Source organism: Pseudophryne corroboree, chromosome 1 (assembly GCF_028390025.1).
Source record: "Pseudophryne corroboree isolate aPseCor3 chromosome 1, aPseCor3.hap2, whole genome shotgun sequence".
NCBI lineage: Eukaryota > Metazoa > Chordata > Amphibia > Anura > Myobatrachidae > Pseudophryne > Pseudophryne corroboree.
The window spans coordinates 828,072,668-828,092,866 of NC_086444.1; the positions used below are offsets into that span (position 1 = coordinate 828,072,668).

Consider the following 20,199-nt stretch of genomic DNA (forward strand, 5'->3'; position numbering starts at 1 on the left):
CGCCTAGAACTGAAAATGACAGTCCAACAGAGCGAATCGGAGATAAGCCTGATGCGGCTGCCAAATCGGAATGTGGAGGTACGCATCCTTGATATCCAGGGATACCAGGAATTCCCCCTCTTCCAGACCTGATATCACCACCCGTAGAGACTCCATTTTGAACTTGAACTCCCTCAGAAAGGGGTTTAGTGATTTTAAGTTCAGAATAGGCCTGACCGAACCATCCGGTTTCGGTACCACGAAAAGTTTCGAATAGTAACCTGTGTTCTGCATTGGAGGAGGGACTGGTACAATGACCAGTGCCTCCACCAACTTCTGGATGGCTCCCTGTAGAGTAGCCCTGTCTGCCGGCAAAGCTGGCAAGCCCGATGTGAAGAACCGATGAGGAGGGAGATCTTGAAATTCCAGCCGGTACCCATGGGACACAATATCTAGTACCCAGGGGTCCAGGCCGGACGACACCCAGACGTGACTGAAATGTCTGAGTCTCACTCCCACCGGCCCCATCTCCAGGCCACGCGGTCCACCGTCATGCGGAGGACTTTGGTGCTCTTGAAGCATGCTTCTGTTCTTGGGAACCTGCAGCAGCAGGTTTGTTGGACTTTGGTCAACCCCCTCTAAAGAAGGTGTTGGCCGGTTTGGTCTTTCTTGGTTTAGAAACCCGAAAGGACTGAGATTCAGGTGAAGAAAATGGGTTTCTTCGTAGCAGGAGCAGCTGAGGGAAGAAAAGGGGACTTACCCGCTGTAGCCGTGGAGATCCACGCATCCAATGCTTCCCCAAATAGAGCCTGACCTGTGTAGGATAGGGTCTCCACACCTCTCCTGGATTCCGTGTCGGCAGACCACTGGTGCAGCCACAGTCTTTGAATTCTGCGTCGGCAGACCATTTGCGCAGCCACAGTCCTCGACGAGCTGAGATGGACATGGAATAAATTCCTGCAGTCATTGAACCCAGGTCTTTCATGGATTCCACCATAAAACCTGCAGAATCCTGAATGTTACGGAGAAACCGTTCGATGTTACTCTTATCTAACGTATCCAAATCCTCAAGTAACGTGCCTGACCACTTTATTATAGCTTTGGAAATCCATGCACAGGCAATAGTAGGACGTAGTATCGCCCCTGAAGCCGTGTATATGGATTTGACCGTAGTATCAATCTTGCGATCAGCCGGCTCCTTTAAGGCGGTTGATCCTGGGACAGGTAAAACCACCTTTTCTGAGAGTCTGGATACAGACGCGTCCACTATGGGTAGGTTTTCCCATTTCTTTCTATCCTCCTCAGGGAAGGGGAAAGCAACCAGAACCCTCCCAGGGACCTGGATTTTTTTTCTCTGGATATTCCCATGCCTTTTCAAAAATAGCATTTAATTCTTTGTACGCAGGGAAGGTTAGCGAGGCTTTCTTATTGTCAGTGAAGTAAGCCTCCTCAACCTGTTCAGGTGTTGTGTCAGTAATATTCAACACATCTCTAATAGCCTCTATCATCAGCTGCACCCCTTTTGCAAGAGATGCGGCCCCACTGAGCACGTCCCCATCAACGTCTGCCGTGTCAGAGTCGGTATCCGTGTTGTCTTGCATGATCTGGGCAAGAGCACGTTTGTGGGAACCCACAGAGGGGGGGGGGGGGGGGGGGGCCTGAGGTAACAGGACCAGACCAAACTGCCAAAGAATTCTGTAAAACCTGAGTTGCAGATTCATTCTGAGCAACCCTAGCAGAAATCTGAGAAATCATAGTTTTGATAGAGGATAACCACTCCGGCTCCCTTGCTGGTATCTGCGCTACAACAGTGCAATCCTGATTACATGGAATGAGATCATCCTGAGAGGACATGTCCTCAGCTGTATATGACACAGAGTCCCTGGATATAGCTAACTGGATACCCCAAACACTCCACACACACACAGGGTAGGTTAGACAGAGGTTCCCCCCTGAGAATGGCAAGAGAGACACAGAGATCAGAGCCAACCCAATCACAGCGCTGTTATATATAAAGGACACCCTTTATCAGCACCCACTGTGTACTGTAATAGTTGCACAGGTCTAATTCACCGCCCTTCCCCCCTTCTACAACCCCCTGGTACCGCACAGGATAGCTGGAGTTGCTTGGAGGGAAAGTGGTGCTGAACGCTGCTGGGTCCGCTCTGAGGAGAAGCTCCGCCCCTTGAAGATGGCGCGTTTTCCCGCACAAATTCTTTATACTGGCCTGAGGACTCCGTTGCACTGTGGGTGGGATTCCGTCCCCTGTTGAGCGTCTGACTACGGAGGATTGTGACGCTAGCCTGGGGATTCAGTCTCTGGTTAGCGTCTGTGACCAGTGTAGGGTATTAAGACGCTGGCTCAGGACGCCCCTCAAAGCGCCAACACTGTGTGCCGCTGAGCCTTCCCGGAGCGCAGCCGCTCAGAGCTGCGCTCCTACCCTTGTGCCGCCATATCTCGCCTCTTCTGATCTTCTGGCTCTGTAAGGGGGTGGCGGTATGCTGCCGGGGTGAGCGATCCCCTGTGGCGGGGAACGTTTGATCCCCTCAGGAGCTCAGTGTCCTGTCAGCGGAGATAGTGGCTCAGACCCCGCAGGGTGGACACTACTCCCCCCCTTTGTCCCTCGAAGCAGGGAGGCTGTTGCCAGCAGCCTCCCTGTAAAATAATAAACTTTAAAATAAACTTTTACTAAAGAAGCTTTGTAGAGCTCCCCTAGCTGTGACCGGCTCCTCCGGGCACATTTTCTAAACTGGGTCTGGTAGGAGGGGCATAGAGGGAGGAGCCAGCCCACACTCTCAAACTCTTAAAGTGCCAATGGCTCCTAGTGGACCCGTCTATACGCCATGGTACTAATGTGGACCCCAGTATCCTCTAGGACGTAAGAGAAATTAGTTTACACAAATGGGAAGTTATTCCTCTTTTAATCAAGCACAGTCATGGTTATTACAGATTGCAGGGGCCCACTAAGATTGAACAAAAAAGTACAAATGAATTGGCAATAAATGCTTTTACCCTACATATTAAATTATTTAACATACTGGATATGACTTATTATAGGCATTAATGTTTGTTCCATGGAGCAGATTTAAAATTGTATAGGATGGATGCACTACATAATTTAGCATTTTAAGTATTTAATGAGTTTATTTTCAGTATATTAAAAATGCAATAGATTTCTTTGGTATGTGCTAGACCTATAACGGAGTGAAGCAAAACAAACTCCCAGATTTTAAAGGTTAACAAAAAATGCTTGGCAAATGCTATTCAAACTTTTAGTACAATATAAGAAAGTGTATGGAATACAGTTTATTTTCAATTGGTTATAAATATATCGTCCAGATAATGGCCTTCATTCATGATACACATTTGTAGACAATTTCTGAAGCTTCGCATCACTCGGCAAGTTCTTGACAAAGCTTACTTTCATTTGTCTGGCTACATTAACAAGCAGAATTTTCATTACTCGGCGGTAAACAATCCTCATCAGCTCCATGAAAGGCCTATTCACACGCAAGGGGGCCATCTAAAAGCTGAGGTCTACAAACATCGACCAAGAACCATTAATGAACTAAAGGCTGATATACGCTAAGAAATTATATCACATTCAAAACCAAAACCAAATGAAAATAAACTGTATTCCATGCACTTTTATATTATGTACTAAAAGTTTGAATAGCATTTACCATGCCTTTTTTGATAACCTTTAAAATCTGGGATTATTTTTTTTTTGCCTCACCCTGTAATTCCAAATAACAATTTCTGAGAAATATATTATTTGACCTTTATCTAATCTATCATTAATAGCTGATGTTACCAATCCCCCCCCCCCCCCACACTTTTTTTTTTATAATGAAACTTAGACTAATGTAACTTCGGCATATCAAGAGCAACATTACTAAATAACTCACTGTATGTATGTATGTATGTATGTATGTATGTATGTATGTATGTATGTATATATATTAAATAGAAACCAAAAAAGTTTAATTGTAGTCTCTTTCAACAGGGGATCATCTCTGTGTGGAAGCTTGCCCATTGATAAAGGTGTAGTGTTGAAGAAATTGATTCAAAATATACTAACTGATTTTGAATAAACAAAACAGTAGTTCTAATTCTAGAGCGCATCAAGGGATTGTGTAGTGTTTATATATATATATATATATATATATATATATATATATATATATATATAATTAGAACACAATCTCCCTTATTGCGCTTTATTAAAAAATATGTGGATAAGGATTTGTGGGCTGCCTTATTACACTAGGTTCTCTGCTAGTCAGAACCAAAACAAACACATATATATAAGGACATTATTGATATTTCAGCAATGTTTTAATAAAAAATCTGTATATTGGAACTCACTGTGTATTTTATGCTCTCTGTAAGATATCTTGAAAGGGATACTAAGAAAAGAGGTGTCAGGGGTATACCTCCCCTAGGGCGCCAATTTCACTATTGTTGTGTATATATATATATATATATATATATATATATATATATATACACACCGTATTTGCTGGCGTATAAGACGACATTTTGGCCCTGAAAAACATGCCACCAAGTGGGGGGGTCGTCTTATACGCCGGGGGTCGTCTTATACGTCGTATACGCCGCAGTGCCTCCCGATGCACTGCGGCCGTGGCGGGTCATCAGCGTGGCTGCGGCGATACAGGGGTGCCAGCCTTTTCGGCGTGACCGTCCTGTTCTGCTCGGGAAGCAGCGTCGCTCCGGCCCGCCCCTTGCGGTCATAATATAGTAATGTCACTTGGTATTAATAGACTGCTGCTAGTGACAGGGAGACAGGGAGGGCAGACAGGGAGCAGGGACCAATCCAATCAGGCTTTGTATACAGCCAACAGCCAACCACAGTACTGCACCATTGTACAGTACAATACAGCATAGAAAAAGTCCAGCCGTCAAACGCCTATCAACCCTATCATGGCACCAGCAAAAAGAAAGAAATATGATGCAAGTTTTAAACTTCTTTGTTCTTTTACGTTTTATTTGGTGTGTGGAAGGTGTGCGGAAGAGGGGGTAGTCTTATACGGCGAGTATATAACAAACTCTATATTTTGAGTGGAAATGTTGGGGGTCGTCTTATACGCCGGCAAATACGGTATATATATATATTTTTTTTTTATTTTTTTTTTTTTTTTACTAACCTCCAAAACACCAGTCACTTCCATTAGTGGTATTAGCTCTGATTTCACACAGTAGCTGAGTTTTTTGGTGACTTCTAGAAGCAAAGCTTTATATGCCCAGAATTCATCTAACTCCTTTTGGGAAGCAAAAAACATAGAATATTCATGAATATTAACTATAGAAAAAGATAGAGAGTAATGTCATCTGAAACGTTTTTCTTAGTGGTAACTATAATGTACTCTATTACTAAACAAAACCATAGAATAGATGTACAGATGTGTCCTCATTCACATAGCGCATTTGACCATAGGCTTGGTGCGACTTAAGGTGCCCATACACTAGACGATATTTTGAGCGATTTGGCCATTTCCGATGGATCGGAACTACAAATCATTCATAACAATGCAGATGATGCGCGGCCCCGCTGGTCGTTGGTCAGAGCTTCTGATCTTCCCTGCTGCAGGGTAGATCTGAAGCTATCATCAACTACAGCATGCTACTGGATGTAGCCACTCCCATATCTTAAGATATACTATATATCTATATACTATATAGTTTGCCCAGGACTGCCGGGGGAGTTCAAGGGAAATCGTTAATGAGAATGCATCATTTACAGACTGTCTAGTGCAGGCATTCCCAACCGCGGTCCTCAAGGCACACCAACAGTGCAGGTTTTAGTGATATCCAGGCTTCAGCACAGATGGTTAAATCAAAATAACTGAGGTACTAATTAAGTCACCTGTGTTCAAGCCTGGATATCACTAAAACCTGCACTGTTAGTGTGCCTTGAGGACCGTGGTTGGGAAACACTGGTCTAGTGTATGGGCACCTTTAGGTGATCCACCATGGGTCATACTTTTTGAAAATGTTGTGTCTTATTTGCATTGTAACTGCTGTATACAAAGTTGCTCACAGGTACCAGACACACTAGATCAGTACTTTTTGCCTGTATGTAGTCATAATGTCGACAATACAGGTTTAGGATTAGGCTACAGTTAGGGTTAAGGTTAGTGTTATGTTACAGTTAGATTTAGGGTTCTAACAGTAGAAAAATATTTCTCAAAATGCGTCACAAAACAATTGGTTTGCAGTCGCAGATTAAGCATAACAATACGTGGCACGAGGCATGGCACGGTCCCTCCTATCAGAATTCTGCCTGTTGCCTTTTTTACCCTACAGAGGAGTATGCCAGCGGCAGTAGTCAGTGTACCTTTGCACTGTACTGTTGTTGCATTGGGGATGTGAATCATTTTGTGAAAATGTCTCTGGCGGGACGCTTGGTGTGCCTAAGATGCAGTGGCGCGATCTGTGCAAAGGTGTATAAAGACACATCTGTATTAATCTGAAGAAACACATACTTACTAATTCATTTAGAACCTGATATTAAAGCTATAAATGTTACCTCACAGAAATGCAATACACAGGAGGAGAACGATGCAGAAGAGCTGAGCAGATTTTGAATGAAACCTCGAGGCATGTTGAATTTTGCAGACACGCACCAGATGTCTAGCTCTTTTATCAAGGCATACAGGATAAAGGACAGATAAAGCCGATTCACCACTCTATCATCTGCACTCTACAAGTACAAAAAATTGAATAATATTTAGTCAAATCACTTTAAATGCTTTATTTAAAAATTAATATTCTGATGAGTCTTGCAAAGACAGTTTACAATCTATATTCCTTACCATATGGACACGATAGGGTAAATTTTGTCAGAAATCAATTTACCTACCATGGAGAATATTAAAATGTCACACACATAAGGTGTCCTTGGTCAGACTCAAAGATGACCCCAGTAATCTTAAGGTAGCAATACTAACCTCTGTGCCAAAATAATATTCCTGATCCATTTTAGATATCTGGCATAATTGTAGACACAACGTGGAAAATTGGATGCACGGTACCAAAGAATGTAGGGTGCCTGTTAAATGAGGCTCTGGGTCATGCACTATTAACCCAGTGAGTAAAGCAAAGAGTCTAAATATATCATTATTTTTATTTATTTATATGGTGCCACAAGGGTTATGCAGCGCCTAACACAGTATATAAACAAAATTGCAAAACAAGAAAACAGTGACTTACAGTACAAGACAATGTAGGACAAGTACATGGTATATAAACATTGCAGGATCATCGGACATGACACTGAAATAAGCATCAGGTGGCAGAAACCAATGGTTAGGTGCTGTTGTATTGAGGATGGAGTAGATGATAGTCTAAGAGAAGGAAGAGCACGAGGGGAGAGGGCCCTGCTTGTGAGAGCTTACATTCTAAAGGGGAGGAGCAGACAGAGGTAACACAGATGGGGTAGACAGTGAGCGTGAAACATAGGGTTAGGGTTTGGATGAGAGACGCCTGGGTTTGATGAAGAAGTGGCTCTTGAGAGCCCTTTGAAGTTTTGTAGAGTTGGAGTCTGATGGGGAGAGGAAGAGATTTCCAAAGATAGGCAGCAGCATGTGCAAAATCTTAGAGGTAGGAGTGGGAGGAAGTAATCAGTAGGCAGGAGAGATGGCATGCATTTGTGGAGCAAAGAGGGCAGGTGGGAGTGTAAAGGAGATAAGGTCAGAGATGTGAATGGGAGTGGAATGGGTGAGAGCTTTATAAGCGAGTTTGAGAAGCTTGAATTGGATTCTGAAGGGGAGGCGAGCCAGTGTAAGTAATTTAATAGAAGGAAAGCGGACAGCAGCATTGAGGATAGATTGGAGTGGAGAGAGGCGGTTGTCATGGAGGCTAGATAGGAGGAGGATTACAGTAGTCCAATCTGGAGAAAACGAGTGAGGGGATGAGGGTCTTAGTAGCATCCAGGGTAAGATATTTTTTAAAATGGTAATGACAGGATTGCAAGAGTGTGGTTTGAAGGAGAGGAGGAGTCAAGGATTACTCCAAGACCTCACACATGAGGGTTTCGAAGTAAAAAAAAAAAATTACATAAAGAGAACATACAAACTACACACATATAAGTAGCTATACTTGCAAATACGCACAGCAATATATGGTAACACACGCATTTACACGGACATGCCACAGAGATGGATTCGACACTTATTTCATACAGTACATAATTATAATAGTATCTTGCGCTGGACATCATGGTGATTTGGAATTATGTAATGAAGTGGTGTCATGTATGTGTATTATTTGAACGAAACCAGATACACCTGTCATGTTTGGTATTGAAGCAAGCAGATTGGTGTGTAGATTAATTTGATACTTGTTATTAAGTTGTAGGACATTGCTACAAATAGTTATGATTACATGTATAAAAGCTAAAATCACTTTTATTAGAACAATGGATGTTCTAAATAGGACAGTGGACAATAAGCTCAGGCCAGCCCCTTTGGACGTCCCCAGGGCTGAGCCTGTTCAGCCCATACAAAGGAACTGGTGACTTATCGTGAATCCCTCCCCCAGAAACTAGATAACACATTGATCACAAAGGAGCTCAGTGGCTTTTTGGTCTCAGAGGATGATGGACTTGCTGCCAGTTCAGTTCCTGTATTTATTTACAGAGAGAGAGGGAGACATAAGATGCATTGGAGGGAATGGTAATTGTATCGCTGGCATGTAACTGTAACTATACGTAACTGTATGTAATTGTATGTTTTAACTGCTTACTGTGTGAGTGTAACCATGTAACTATAGGTATACTGTACTTTGTAATATATATTGAATCCATATCCTTTTAATAACAAATATATACATCAATGAGCTTTGGAACTCAGATAATGTGTGGGTGTATTGTTTTCTCTTATGGGATACAGTGTTTTGCGATGTACAGCGCACTTTTATCGTATATGGTAACAAGATGCGCCTGGCGTCTGCAATATATATTAGAGCGGGCATTTTAAATATTTGTGAGAAATCAATTTGGCATTCTTAGATGGGGACTGGTCCGCGATATCACATTCTTAATGATGCACTGTACATTATAAACGCGACACTGTGGTCGATCAGCTTGTGATGGACGCATCCTAAAGCTGAGAAAATCATCATATCCATGTGTATGGTTGTGTTATTAGTAAGACGCTGATATGAAATTCAAGGGACAATGCGTTTCTCATAATATTTAAGATGCTAAAATGTATTTTTATTGTTGCAAAACAAAGTTCAAATAAGTCATATTGTGTTTGATTCAGATTGGATTGTTTATCTGTTTAAGTAGGTTTAAAAGTATATTTCAAAGTTGCTGCATAGCCTTGATATAGTTTTTATTTTTAACTCAGGCCTAAAATAACTTCTGGTGCTTGTATGATGTGTGATTTCTTTGTGACAAAGGAAGTCGCATGGTCTGTCCTCCATTTTGGACTAACCACATGGCCTGTCCACCATTTTGTGTAACCCTCATGGATGTGGAAGGGGGAGGAGCAGCGACAATTTTGGGAAGGTAATTTTTCTAAATGGCTGATTTTCACTGCTCAAAATAATCTGCTTTCCTTGGTCACATCAACCATCATTTATGAGTTACCAATGCATTTATTTAACCCATGTCATAGTCAATTACAAATAGTTTCAGCTGGGCCTAGTGAGAGTTAAGAGATGAATACTTGATGTAAGAATTACACACAGATATTTAAAAAAAAATAGTTTTTTTTTTCTTTTACCTCTAGGATTCAGGTAACTCTGCTTGCTAGTTTAGGATAGCCATTGAAATGTTAATTAACCTGTCCCACTACCCTCTTGAACAGGCATATGAACCTCTGTTGATATGCAAATTAGAAGCACTGAATGGGTAAATGAGTCTCATAGGGGACCAGTGAATGGTACATATATATAATATTATTATAATTATGTGTATATTTATATCAGTGTATGTTCTGCAGGATAGTTACCCAATCTGAGTCATATCATTTAAATTATTGATTACTGCTAGAGTCATTATAGATCTGTGAAATAGGATACATTTGTTGCTATATAGTTAAAACGGAAATAACAGTATTTTAAGGAAGTAAGCGTAAAGACACAAACGCAGGTCTGCAGAAAAGTTTATACAGAACAAGTTGTGTCTAGTGGGCAATAGTAGTTAGTATTGCTCACATTTATAGAAGCTGTGTGATTTGTTTTATTGCGGACGCAGGGTTTTGTACACGTGTCTCGGACAAAGTAAAGGACTGCGCATGCAGCATAAGAGACACGCACGGTCGCGTGTTTGCGCAAAGTGCATCAGAATGCGGGCGCTGAGTACAAATTATACAATAGTGTAGTTTAGTTCAAAGGTGGGATATTTAATACAATAGATATAGATAGATAGATACAGATAGATATTTAATACAATAGTACATAACTATCAGATTTCAAAAGCAGGTTACTCTAAATTTAGTTTTAAAAAACTGTATTGCCTCTGGGGTAAAGCTGCCTATCTGAATGAATTTAAATATTTTCTGTACAGAAAAACCAAAGTGTATTTGAGTGAGTGAAAGCGGTGCAAGTGGAACTGAACCCAGAAACTGAAGTGGTCTGAAGTGGTAACACCGGGTAAGTAGAGGCCCGGCGGCGTAGGGTTCGCAACCTTGCGTGATTAGAACTGATGTGGTCTGAAGTGGTCTTAGTGATCCCATACAACTAAGTGCTGAAGTGGTCTGGAGTGGTCTAGGCTAAGTGGTCTACAGCAATCGTAGGGCATATAGATAACTAGTATCTATAGGCTGTGCTATTGCATCACACATCCATTTGTTCTGCACAGCGCAACGTGATATTATTGTGTTATATGCGCTGTGGAAGAGCATACGCAGACGTGATTGTATAGACAAAGGGGTTTTTCTTTGACAACGTCGGGAAATCTCCCTGGTGGGCTTCACTGGAAAGGGTGAAGGATAGTTATCTAATTTCTCTGTTTTTCACCCTGCAAACAATTCCAGTTGAAAGATACCGAAAAGGAATTTTTCGCTGCCTCTCTCAGGAAAATATTCCAAACAGAACTTCCACCGAAAGAAATTACGGTGTTGTAAGGTCTGATAGGAGCCCTAAGTTGGGTACATTGCCTTCGCTATTGACAGTGTATGGTAGTACTGGCCAACGTGGGCGGTGAGCGGGTGAAGAGCGCTCTGAGAACTTTCACCGTATTTTGGTGTTTGTGGGAAAAGGCCCACAATTATGGGAGCCAGTTGCTCAAGTAAGGGACGTTTAACCAGGGTTCAGGTTGAAGAGCCGCGGCCCAGGGGGTCAGCGAAGTTTAAAGGAAAAAGTATTATGTGTGCGAAATATGGTCCACACGCTGAAGACTTTTTGTGTGAATGGGAATGTATGACTGACAAAAATAGGGTACCATTCCCTAAGGTGAGCAGCTTTGAACCAGAGATATTGCAGAACTTAAGGATAAGAATATGTCTGATAAAATCCTGAAAACAAAGGGTCAGACATACAAATTGTTTAAACCTGTGACAGCAAGAGGGGTTGGTGAGTTTGATCCTAAGGTATTGCAGGTGGTATGTTTAACCAAAGTCATATAAAACAAGAATGGAAATATAAGAACTGTTTGAACTTGCAGCAACAATAAATAAGTAGGAAGAAAAAAAAAGAGAATGCAAGTACACCGCCTTATGTAGATGTGGAAGCAGTTACGGCCAGCATACAAACTATAGAAAATAATAAAAATATGAAAAATATGACTGTAACCCATATATGTACTAATGAATGTTGACGTTTTATTTAGGAGGAGAAGGTGACCTGATTGTTTTCAGCCATTTCTCATGCACCCAGAGGAGTATCCAACCGGTAAAAGAAGAGCAGTAGCCTGTGGGGAAGTGGCTGAGACCAGTGGAACAGGTAAGTATGGTATCATTCGTGTACATATAAAGTAAACAAAAAAAATAAAGAAAGTAATGTCAGAAATGGAGAAAAACCTGTCCGCACATTAATATTTGCCAGTAGGAAAGCGGACAGAGACAAGGTAACCCCCTGGGTATTTCTTTCAGTTACCATATAAGAAGTATTCATTCCTAGTAATGCCCCTAGTCAAGATGAGCTTGGAAATGTTTGTTGAACCGTGTACAGACCCTTAATACCGGTTGAGAAGAATTGAATGAAATACTTTGCATGACTTAGAAGCTTGTTAAAAAATTTTTTGTTTTTGTCTCTTGCAGAAATAGAAAACTCTCCATCTGGATAAGATCGCTGGTGAACACTAATTCGGCAAATGGGAGGTGGCTGTCTCTGTGCAAATGGACGGGCTCAATAAGGCATCAAGTGTCAGGGTGCAGACTTCTTTGCAAAATTGGAAAGGGGTCACAGTAGCTAATCTTAGATAGTGTGCTATTGAACATCACCAGAATAGTGCTAGGCGCAGAGAACAACAGGTGGAGAGGTTGAGGACGGTAAGTATACTGGCACATACAGGAAAGACCCATCAGTCCAAGCCCCAGATCCCTAATGGTCAATAATATGTTACACTTGTAGGAAAGAAGGGCATTTTGCCAGAGATTGTAGGAGTAGTAGGACACATAGTCAATATAGATCCCCTAGACAGAAAACACAAGCCACATTATTAAACACATAGATGGGACCAAGGGACATATAGTAAGGAATCATAAGCCATATAAAAAACACAGATTCGGCAAATGGGAAGAACAAAATAAATGCAACATTACCCTTTGACAAAACTTGTAGACTAATGTCGCATTCTACTGTTCTAGATGCATGTCCATCACAGGTAGAGGAAATTATCTCACAGATACCGGGTTCCCTATGAACTTAGGATGGACAGGACACTGGATTGATGGCTGGGATAGTCCCAGTAGAGATAAGACACACAGATTTTTTCTTTAGGGGTATAGACCAAGTAGAGAATCACTTCCCCATAGTGCCCAATCCAGTTGTCAAATTTTTATAAAATCTTCTCCACCTCTACAAACTCATCTGTCACCAACCTCTATTCTGTTTCTCTACAGTTTTCCTCTTCATCTTTTGCGTTCACACAGGGTGGTACAATACATGGACCCAAGTACAGTTCAAACTCCACATGCCTAGGTCCTCCAGAGTTCTGCCCGAACCCAGTATATCTCAACAGCACGATAACACCAGTATTACTGCAGTGTGCCTTGTCATGCACAAAGGGTGAAGAATGGGAATACTGGTGAAGGGAAATTTTGTATAGACACTGATATGCTTGTTGGTGAATGGCAAACCTGACATTTTCTTTTTCATTTTCTCCTTCTTTCTCTCCTCTAGAGATGTTTCTTTTTTGAGTTATGCTCATGGTACTCTACATTGCAAACACACGATAGTTAAATTAAGATACAAAAATGTATGTTCCCTGCAGGAAGAGGCAGTCTGGAGGACAAAGGGGTATGGCCAGGAGTCCTCAGGACTGTGGGCAGGTGGACACGGTATGCCAGTAGCCCCCAGAGCATACCTTCCAAGTCTAGCTGAGGTGGCACACGGTCTGACGCATCTAGGCAAAGAGGGTAGGTACAGGCTGATGAGAGCCTACTGGTGTGCGCCAGGATTCTATTCTCATGCAGGTAAGAGAGCAATGACCTGTCTTACTTGCTTGAGGAAGAATATTGGTAAAGCAATACCAACAGAGCCATCCCATATCCCTCCTGCAGACGGATCTTTTCAGGAAATACAAATCGACTTCGTACAGTTAACACCCTTTAGGAATTATTGTTATGTATTGGTGTGCACTAATGTTTTCTCAAACTGGGTAGAGGCATTTCCTGCCGCCACGGATGCTGCTGTGTTTACCGCAAAGAAAAATTGCGCAGAAATTTGTGTGTAGATAATGGTACCCCTAGAAGTAGGAGCAAAGCCTGAAATTGTACTATTGTAATCATAGATACTGCCACTAGTATTATGGAGCTTCGGAACCACTCCCAGATCTTCACTCGACGAATCACCCTCTTCGAAATTTGTTTTTGTTTTGGTATTTGTGTCTTTTTGGGTTGTTTTTGGAAGACAACCTCATGTCATGATTGATCCGCACAATGATCAGAAATACGGGATCCGGTTTGAAGATCGACAGTGTCTAGGTCGACAATGTTTAGGTCGACAGTCACTAGGTCGACATGGATGGAAGGTCGACAGGGTTTATAGGTCGACAGGTCTAAAGGTCGACATGAGTTTTTCACATTTTTTTTTGTGTGGATTTTTTCATACTTAACGATCCACGTGGACTACGATTGGAACGGTAAAGTGTGCCGAGCGAAGCGGTAGCGGAGCGAAGGCACCATGCGAGGGGACGCGGTGCACTAATTTGGGATCCCGGTCACTTTACGAAGAAAACGAAAAAAATTTAAAATCCTCATGTCGACCTTTAGACCGGTCGACCTAGCACATGTCGACCTAGAAACCCTGTCGACCTTCCATCCATGTCGACCTAGTGACTGTCGACCTATAGTGGTCGACCTAAACATTTTCGACCTAGACACTGTCGATAAAACAAACCACACCCCAGAAATACACCAATGAGGTGACAGTACAGTACCTTATTGAGATGAGCCAGCATTTGAGAACTTGACAAAAGAACTTGAAACTGTTGATTGCTGGTATGCCAAATGCTAACTGTCTTGCTTGTGAACCAAGAGACTGTGTGATTGTTCTTACGCTCAGGTTGCCTAATAGACAGGTGGGAAGGACCATACCAAGATTTGTTGACAGCACTAAAGGTCGCCGAAAGAGAGATTTGGGTCCACTCGTCCCACTGCAAGAAGGTCGCTGACCCGGAGAGAACTCGTGACAAAGTAGTTTATTGCTCACATTCATCGAGTTTGTGTGTTCGAAGTGAACTGTGTGTTCCAAGTGAACTGTGTGTTCAAAGAGCAAGGTGGAGAGAAAAGTGAACTGTGTGTTCCAAGTGAACTGTGTGTCCAAAGAGCAAGGCAAAGAGAACCTCGTATCACCAGAGACTCTGTTCCGTGAAGACTGAGAGGCGGCACTGTTGGACACTACCTGAGCGTACTAAAGGATTGCAGAAAGACCAGTCATTGTAATTGATTTGTTATGAACAAGAGTTGTTTTGTTCTCTCTCTCTTTTCTCTCTTTCCCACTGACAAACATTTTCTTTCAGGATATTCTATTTTTGCAAGGTTTTTTTTTTTATGAGGAATCGAGTGTGGGACTGGAACTGGTTCTGTAGGAAGGAGTGATTTCCTTATAGGATCCCAGGATTAGCCGATCAGTTTGTTAAAATCAGAGAAAAATCAAACTAGTAGTTATGGAGTTCAGAGGTAATCAGGAACAATCAGACAATGGCCATTCACACATTGCAGATAAAGAGCTCATTAATATATGTGGAAGAAAGGTTTATGAGTGTCTCTCACCGAACTCCGAAGGTTTACGTTATTTAGGAAGGACACTACTTATAACCCTTGTTCAATGATTAAACAGACCTAGCATACGTTCCAGAAATGGAAACAATGTTCAGAAAGTGATAGGAATATGTAGATCATGAAAATTTTATATGTCACTGTCACGATTTGTTTGTGTCTTTTTCATCTACCCAGCAGAACCTCAATTGAATCCAAACATCAGTGTACAAAGACGTGGGTACATGTATGTGTGAAATGTTCGTCGCAAATCAGACATTATAGGCCAGAGCACTGTCCCAGCATACTCTATAGGTTGAATGTTGTCCCACACCCAACCAGTGGTCCCGTGACCGCCGAGTGCATATAGAGGATGTCTCGTCCTCCTCCCTGTCTTCCCCAAATATAGTCAAGTGTCTGATTTACGAAATGCATACATACTTGTGTCTAGGTCACCAATTATGGTATGAAATATTTTTTTCTTATGTTAATAATTGATGGCAGTTATTGTTTACTGCCAAAGGGTGGACTGTCGAAGTAAAAAAAAAAATATTACATAAAGAACATACAAACTAGACACATATAAGTCACTATACTTGCAAATACGCGCAGCGAGCACAGCAATATATGGTAACACACGCATTTACACGGACATGCCACAGAGATGGATTCGACACTTATTTCATACAGTACATAATTATAATAGTATCTTGCGCTGGACATCATGGTGATTTGGAATTATGTAATGAAGTGGTGTCATGTATGTGTATTATTTGAACGAAACCGGATACACCTGTCATGCTTGGTATTGAAGCAAGCAGATTGGTGTGTAGATTAATTTGATACTTGTTATTAAGTTGTAGGACACTGCAACAAATAGTTATGATTACATGTATAAAAGCTAAAATCACTTTTATTAGAACAATGGATGTTCCGAATAGGACAGTGGACAGGAAGCTCAGGCCAGCCCCTTTGGACGTCCCCAGGGCTGAGCCTGCTCAGCACATACAAAGGAACTGGTGACTCATCGGGAATCCCTCCCCCAGAAACTAGATAACACATTGATCACAAAGGAGCTCAGTGGCTTTTTGGTCTCAGAGGATGATGGACTTGCTGCCAGTTCAGTTCTTGTATTTATTTACAGAGAGAGAGGGAGACATAAGATGCATTGGAGGGAATGGTAATTGTATCGCTGGCATGTAACTGTAACTATATGTAACTGTATGTTTTAACTGCTTACTGTGCGAGTGTAACCATGTAACTATAGGTATACTGTACTTTGTAATATATATTGAATCCGTATCCTTTTAATAGCAAATATATACATCAATGAGCTTTGGAACTCAGATAATGTGTGGGTGTATTGTTTTCTCTTATGGGATACAGTGTTTTGCGATGTACAGCGCACTTTTATCGTATATGGTAATAAGATGCGCCTGGCGTCTGCAATATATATTAGAGCGGGCATTTTAAATATTTGTGAGAAATCAATTTGGCATTCTTAAGGGCTGGAGGAGATAGTTGTGCTATCAATAGATAATGAAATTGTGGGAAGTGAGGTTGTGCGGATGGGTGAGAAGATGATCAACTTAGTCTTAGACATGTTAAGTTTAAGAAAGCTCCGGGACGGACATCCAGGAGGAGCTAGCACAGAGACTATTGGAGATATGAGTGAGTACAGAGGGGTAAGGTGTGGGGGGGGGGGGGGGAGCATCAGGGGAGGAAAGGCAGATTTAAGTATCATCAGCATGGTGATGATACTGGAAGTTAAAAGAGTTAATGAGCTCACCTAAAGAGGATGTATAGAGACAGAAAAAGGTACAAGAACAGAGCCTTGGGGGACACCTACTGTTAGTGGAGGGGGGGGGGAGGTGGAGTCATGAGAAGGGACAGAGTAGGAATGGTCAGAGAGGTAGAAGTACAGCCAGGAAAAGGCAGCATCCGACCAAGGGAGTGAAAGATTTGCAGAAGGAGAGGGTGGTCCACAATGTCAAAAGCAGGAGAAATTTCAAGAATAATAAGCAGAGTAGTGCCAATTTGGCAGCAATGAGGTCATTACAGACTTTTAGGGCACTTGGAGTGGAGAGGACAGAACCCCTACTGAAATGGGTCAAGCAGGCAGTGGGAGGAAAGAAAGGCAGTAAGATGGTTGCAGACAATAAGCTCAAGGAGCTTGGAGGCAAAAAGTAGGAGAGAGATGGGTCGGAAGTTGGAGAGAGTGTTATATAAAATGTTACTGTTCAAAACTTTACCTTTTTTAAGGATTGACCTGACACTTTGCGTGCTAGGAAACTTTCAGGCACTCCAACACTTCCAGCCACTTTCTGATCCACAGGATCAAGCTGATTAAACTGAAAACATATGTAAACAATATCTAGTAAGCCATGGTCATGGAAGCTGAATAAGTTCAGCATATACTGTAACATTCTACGTTACTGAAGTACGTTTGCATTGTCCATATGCAAATGTACAGGCTGTCTCTGAACTGAAAATGTGTCACAAGCACAAAAGAGACATGGCTACACCCTGAACATATTTAGTGACTTCTTCCAAAGCAATCACTGGAAACATAGGGGGTAATTCTGAGTTGATTGCAGCAGGAACTTTGTTAGCAGTTGGGCTAAACCATGTGCACTGCAGGTGGGGAAAGATATAACATGTGCAGAGAGAGATAGATTTGGGTGTGGTGAGTTCAATCTGCAATCTAAATTGCAGTGTAAAAATAAAGCAGCCAGTATTTACCCTGCACAGAAACAAAATAACCCACCCAAATCTAACTCTCCCTGCAAATGTTATATCGCCCCCCCCCCCCCCTCTGCAGTGCACATGGTTTTGCCCAACTGCTAAAAAATTTCCTGCTGCGATCAACTTGGAATTACCCCCATGATGCGGGAGGCCAATGTGCACAACACACCCTGCACCCAATTACAGATACTCCACTGAGATTTGTCAAAAGCTTCAGCCCTAACTGCAAAGTAGAAGCAGTGCAAAAAAAGGAGAAAGAGAATTGAATAAAGAAAGGATGACACAAAAAAAATAGGAATTTAATACCTATCGGTAATTCCTTTTCTCCTAGTCCGTAGGGGATACCGGGATGGTAAGAGTTACCATGGGGTATAGATGAGGTCCATTGGAGCTTGACACTTTAAAAATTCTTCAGTGTGCTGGCTCCTCCCCTCTATGGCCCTCCTGCAGACTCAGTCTAGGAAAACTGTGCACCCAGTATCCCCTACAGACTAGAAGAAAAAGAATTACCGGTAGGTATTAAATTCCTATTTTCTCTCACGTCCCAGGGGACACTGGGATGGTAAGAGTTACCATGGGGATGTCCCAAAGCTCCCAGAACGGGTGGGAGAGTGCTGAGACCCCTGCAAAACCGAGTGATCAAACTGAAGGTTCTCAGTAGCCAAGGTATCGAACCTGTAAAACTTTACAAAAGTGTTCAAACCAGACCAAGTAGCAGCTCGGCATAACTGCAAAGCAGAGACACCACGGGCAGCAGCTAAGGAAGAACCCACCGACCTTGTGGAGTGGGCCTGAACTGAACTCGGCAGCGGCAAGGCTGCCGAAGAGTAAGTCTGTTGGATAGTCATCCGGATCCAACGAGCAATGGACTGCTTTGAAGCAGGACAGACAATCTTCGTAGCGTCATAGAAAACAAACAGGGAATCAGATTTCTGGTCACGAGCTGTTCTCTTGACATACACCTTCAAAGGCCGAACATCATCCAAGGATTTTGAGGCAACTGACGTGTCACACAACACAGGAACCACAATCGGCTGGTTGATGTGAAATGCAGACAAAACCTTAGGTAGTCCTGAGCTCTGCTCTATCCTCGTGAAACACCTAATAAGGTCTTTTAAAGGATAAGGCCCCCAATTCCGAGACACGCCTCGCCGAGGCCAAGGCCAACATGACAGTCTTCCAAGTCAAGTACTTCATGTCCACCCGGTATAATGGTTCAAACCAGTCAGATTGGAGAAAGGTCAGGACTAAATTGAGATCCCACAGTGCCGTGGGAGGTGGTTGAATACAGTGTGATATTTTCACAACAACGGAATGTCCAAATATAAAAAGAAAACAAAAAGCAAACAAACACAGAATAGTGTGATACTGTATAAGAATAAATTTCTCCCAACAAGTGTTTGAAGGAAAAAGAGGTGATTTAGAAATAGTCCCAATCCAGCTTTAGGTTTCCTTCCTCTTTCACGTAAACACACGAAATAGTGATGGATATGACACTCGAATAGATGCTTATATGAATGCTTACATGTAAACAATGGGTGTGAAGCACATAAAGGTTTCTGGTGTCTGTACTCACCACTGCAGCGACTTCAGCTCTGTTAGGGGTGGCGGTATGCTGTTGGAGTGCGCAAACACACCCTGTGGGTAATGCGAAACAACACCTCAGGAGCTCCAGAGAATGCACCCGGCTCAATGGACACATTTTTCTAAACTCAGTCTGCAGGAGGGGTATAGAGGAGAGGAGCCAGCACACTGAAGAATTTTTAAAGTGCCAGGCTCCAATGGACCCCATCTATACCCCATGGTAACTTTTACCATCCCAGTATCCCCTAGGACGTGAGAGAAATGTGGATTGAAAGTTACCACATACAGGTATGGGATCAGTGATCTAAAAATTTCCAGAAAACAGAAATATAAAAAAATGATGTGATCTATGCGGGCCATCAGATCAGATTCTGAGTCAGATGCAACGCTGATAGCCACATAAATGGTCAGTGTTTTTCATCTGCGCATGCATCTAATGCTCTAAAAAGTGGCACAGCGCATGTGTCCCAGTTGCGATTGAGACACATGATAACAGGAA

General features: G+C 42.3%; 1 protein-coding gene across 3 annotated transcripts in view; it reads right to left on the reverse strand.

The window, feature by feature from the left end:
- The window catches only part of HELQ (helicase, POLQ like), a 120,468-nt gene that overhangs the window by 7,311 nt on the left and 92,958 nt on the right, over positions 1-20,199 (reverse strand). For 2 of the 3 annotated variants that reach the window (XM_063919746.1, XM_063919740.1), the window contains exons 15-17: positions 17,624-17,722; positions 6,530-6,703; positions 5,148-5,261 (exon numbers count right to left, since the gene is read on the reverse strand). In XM_063919746.1, the coding sequence (XP_063775816.1) occupies positions 5,148-5,261; positions 6,530-6,703; positions 17,624-17,722 (387 nt within the window). The remainder of the gene's footprint in view (positions 1-5,147; positions 5,262-6,529; positions 6,704-17,623; positions 17,723-20,199) is intronic. The other variant, XM_063919748.1, reaches the window with a different exon arrangement.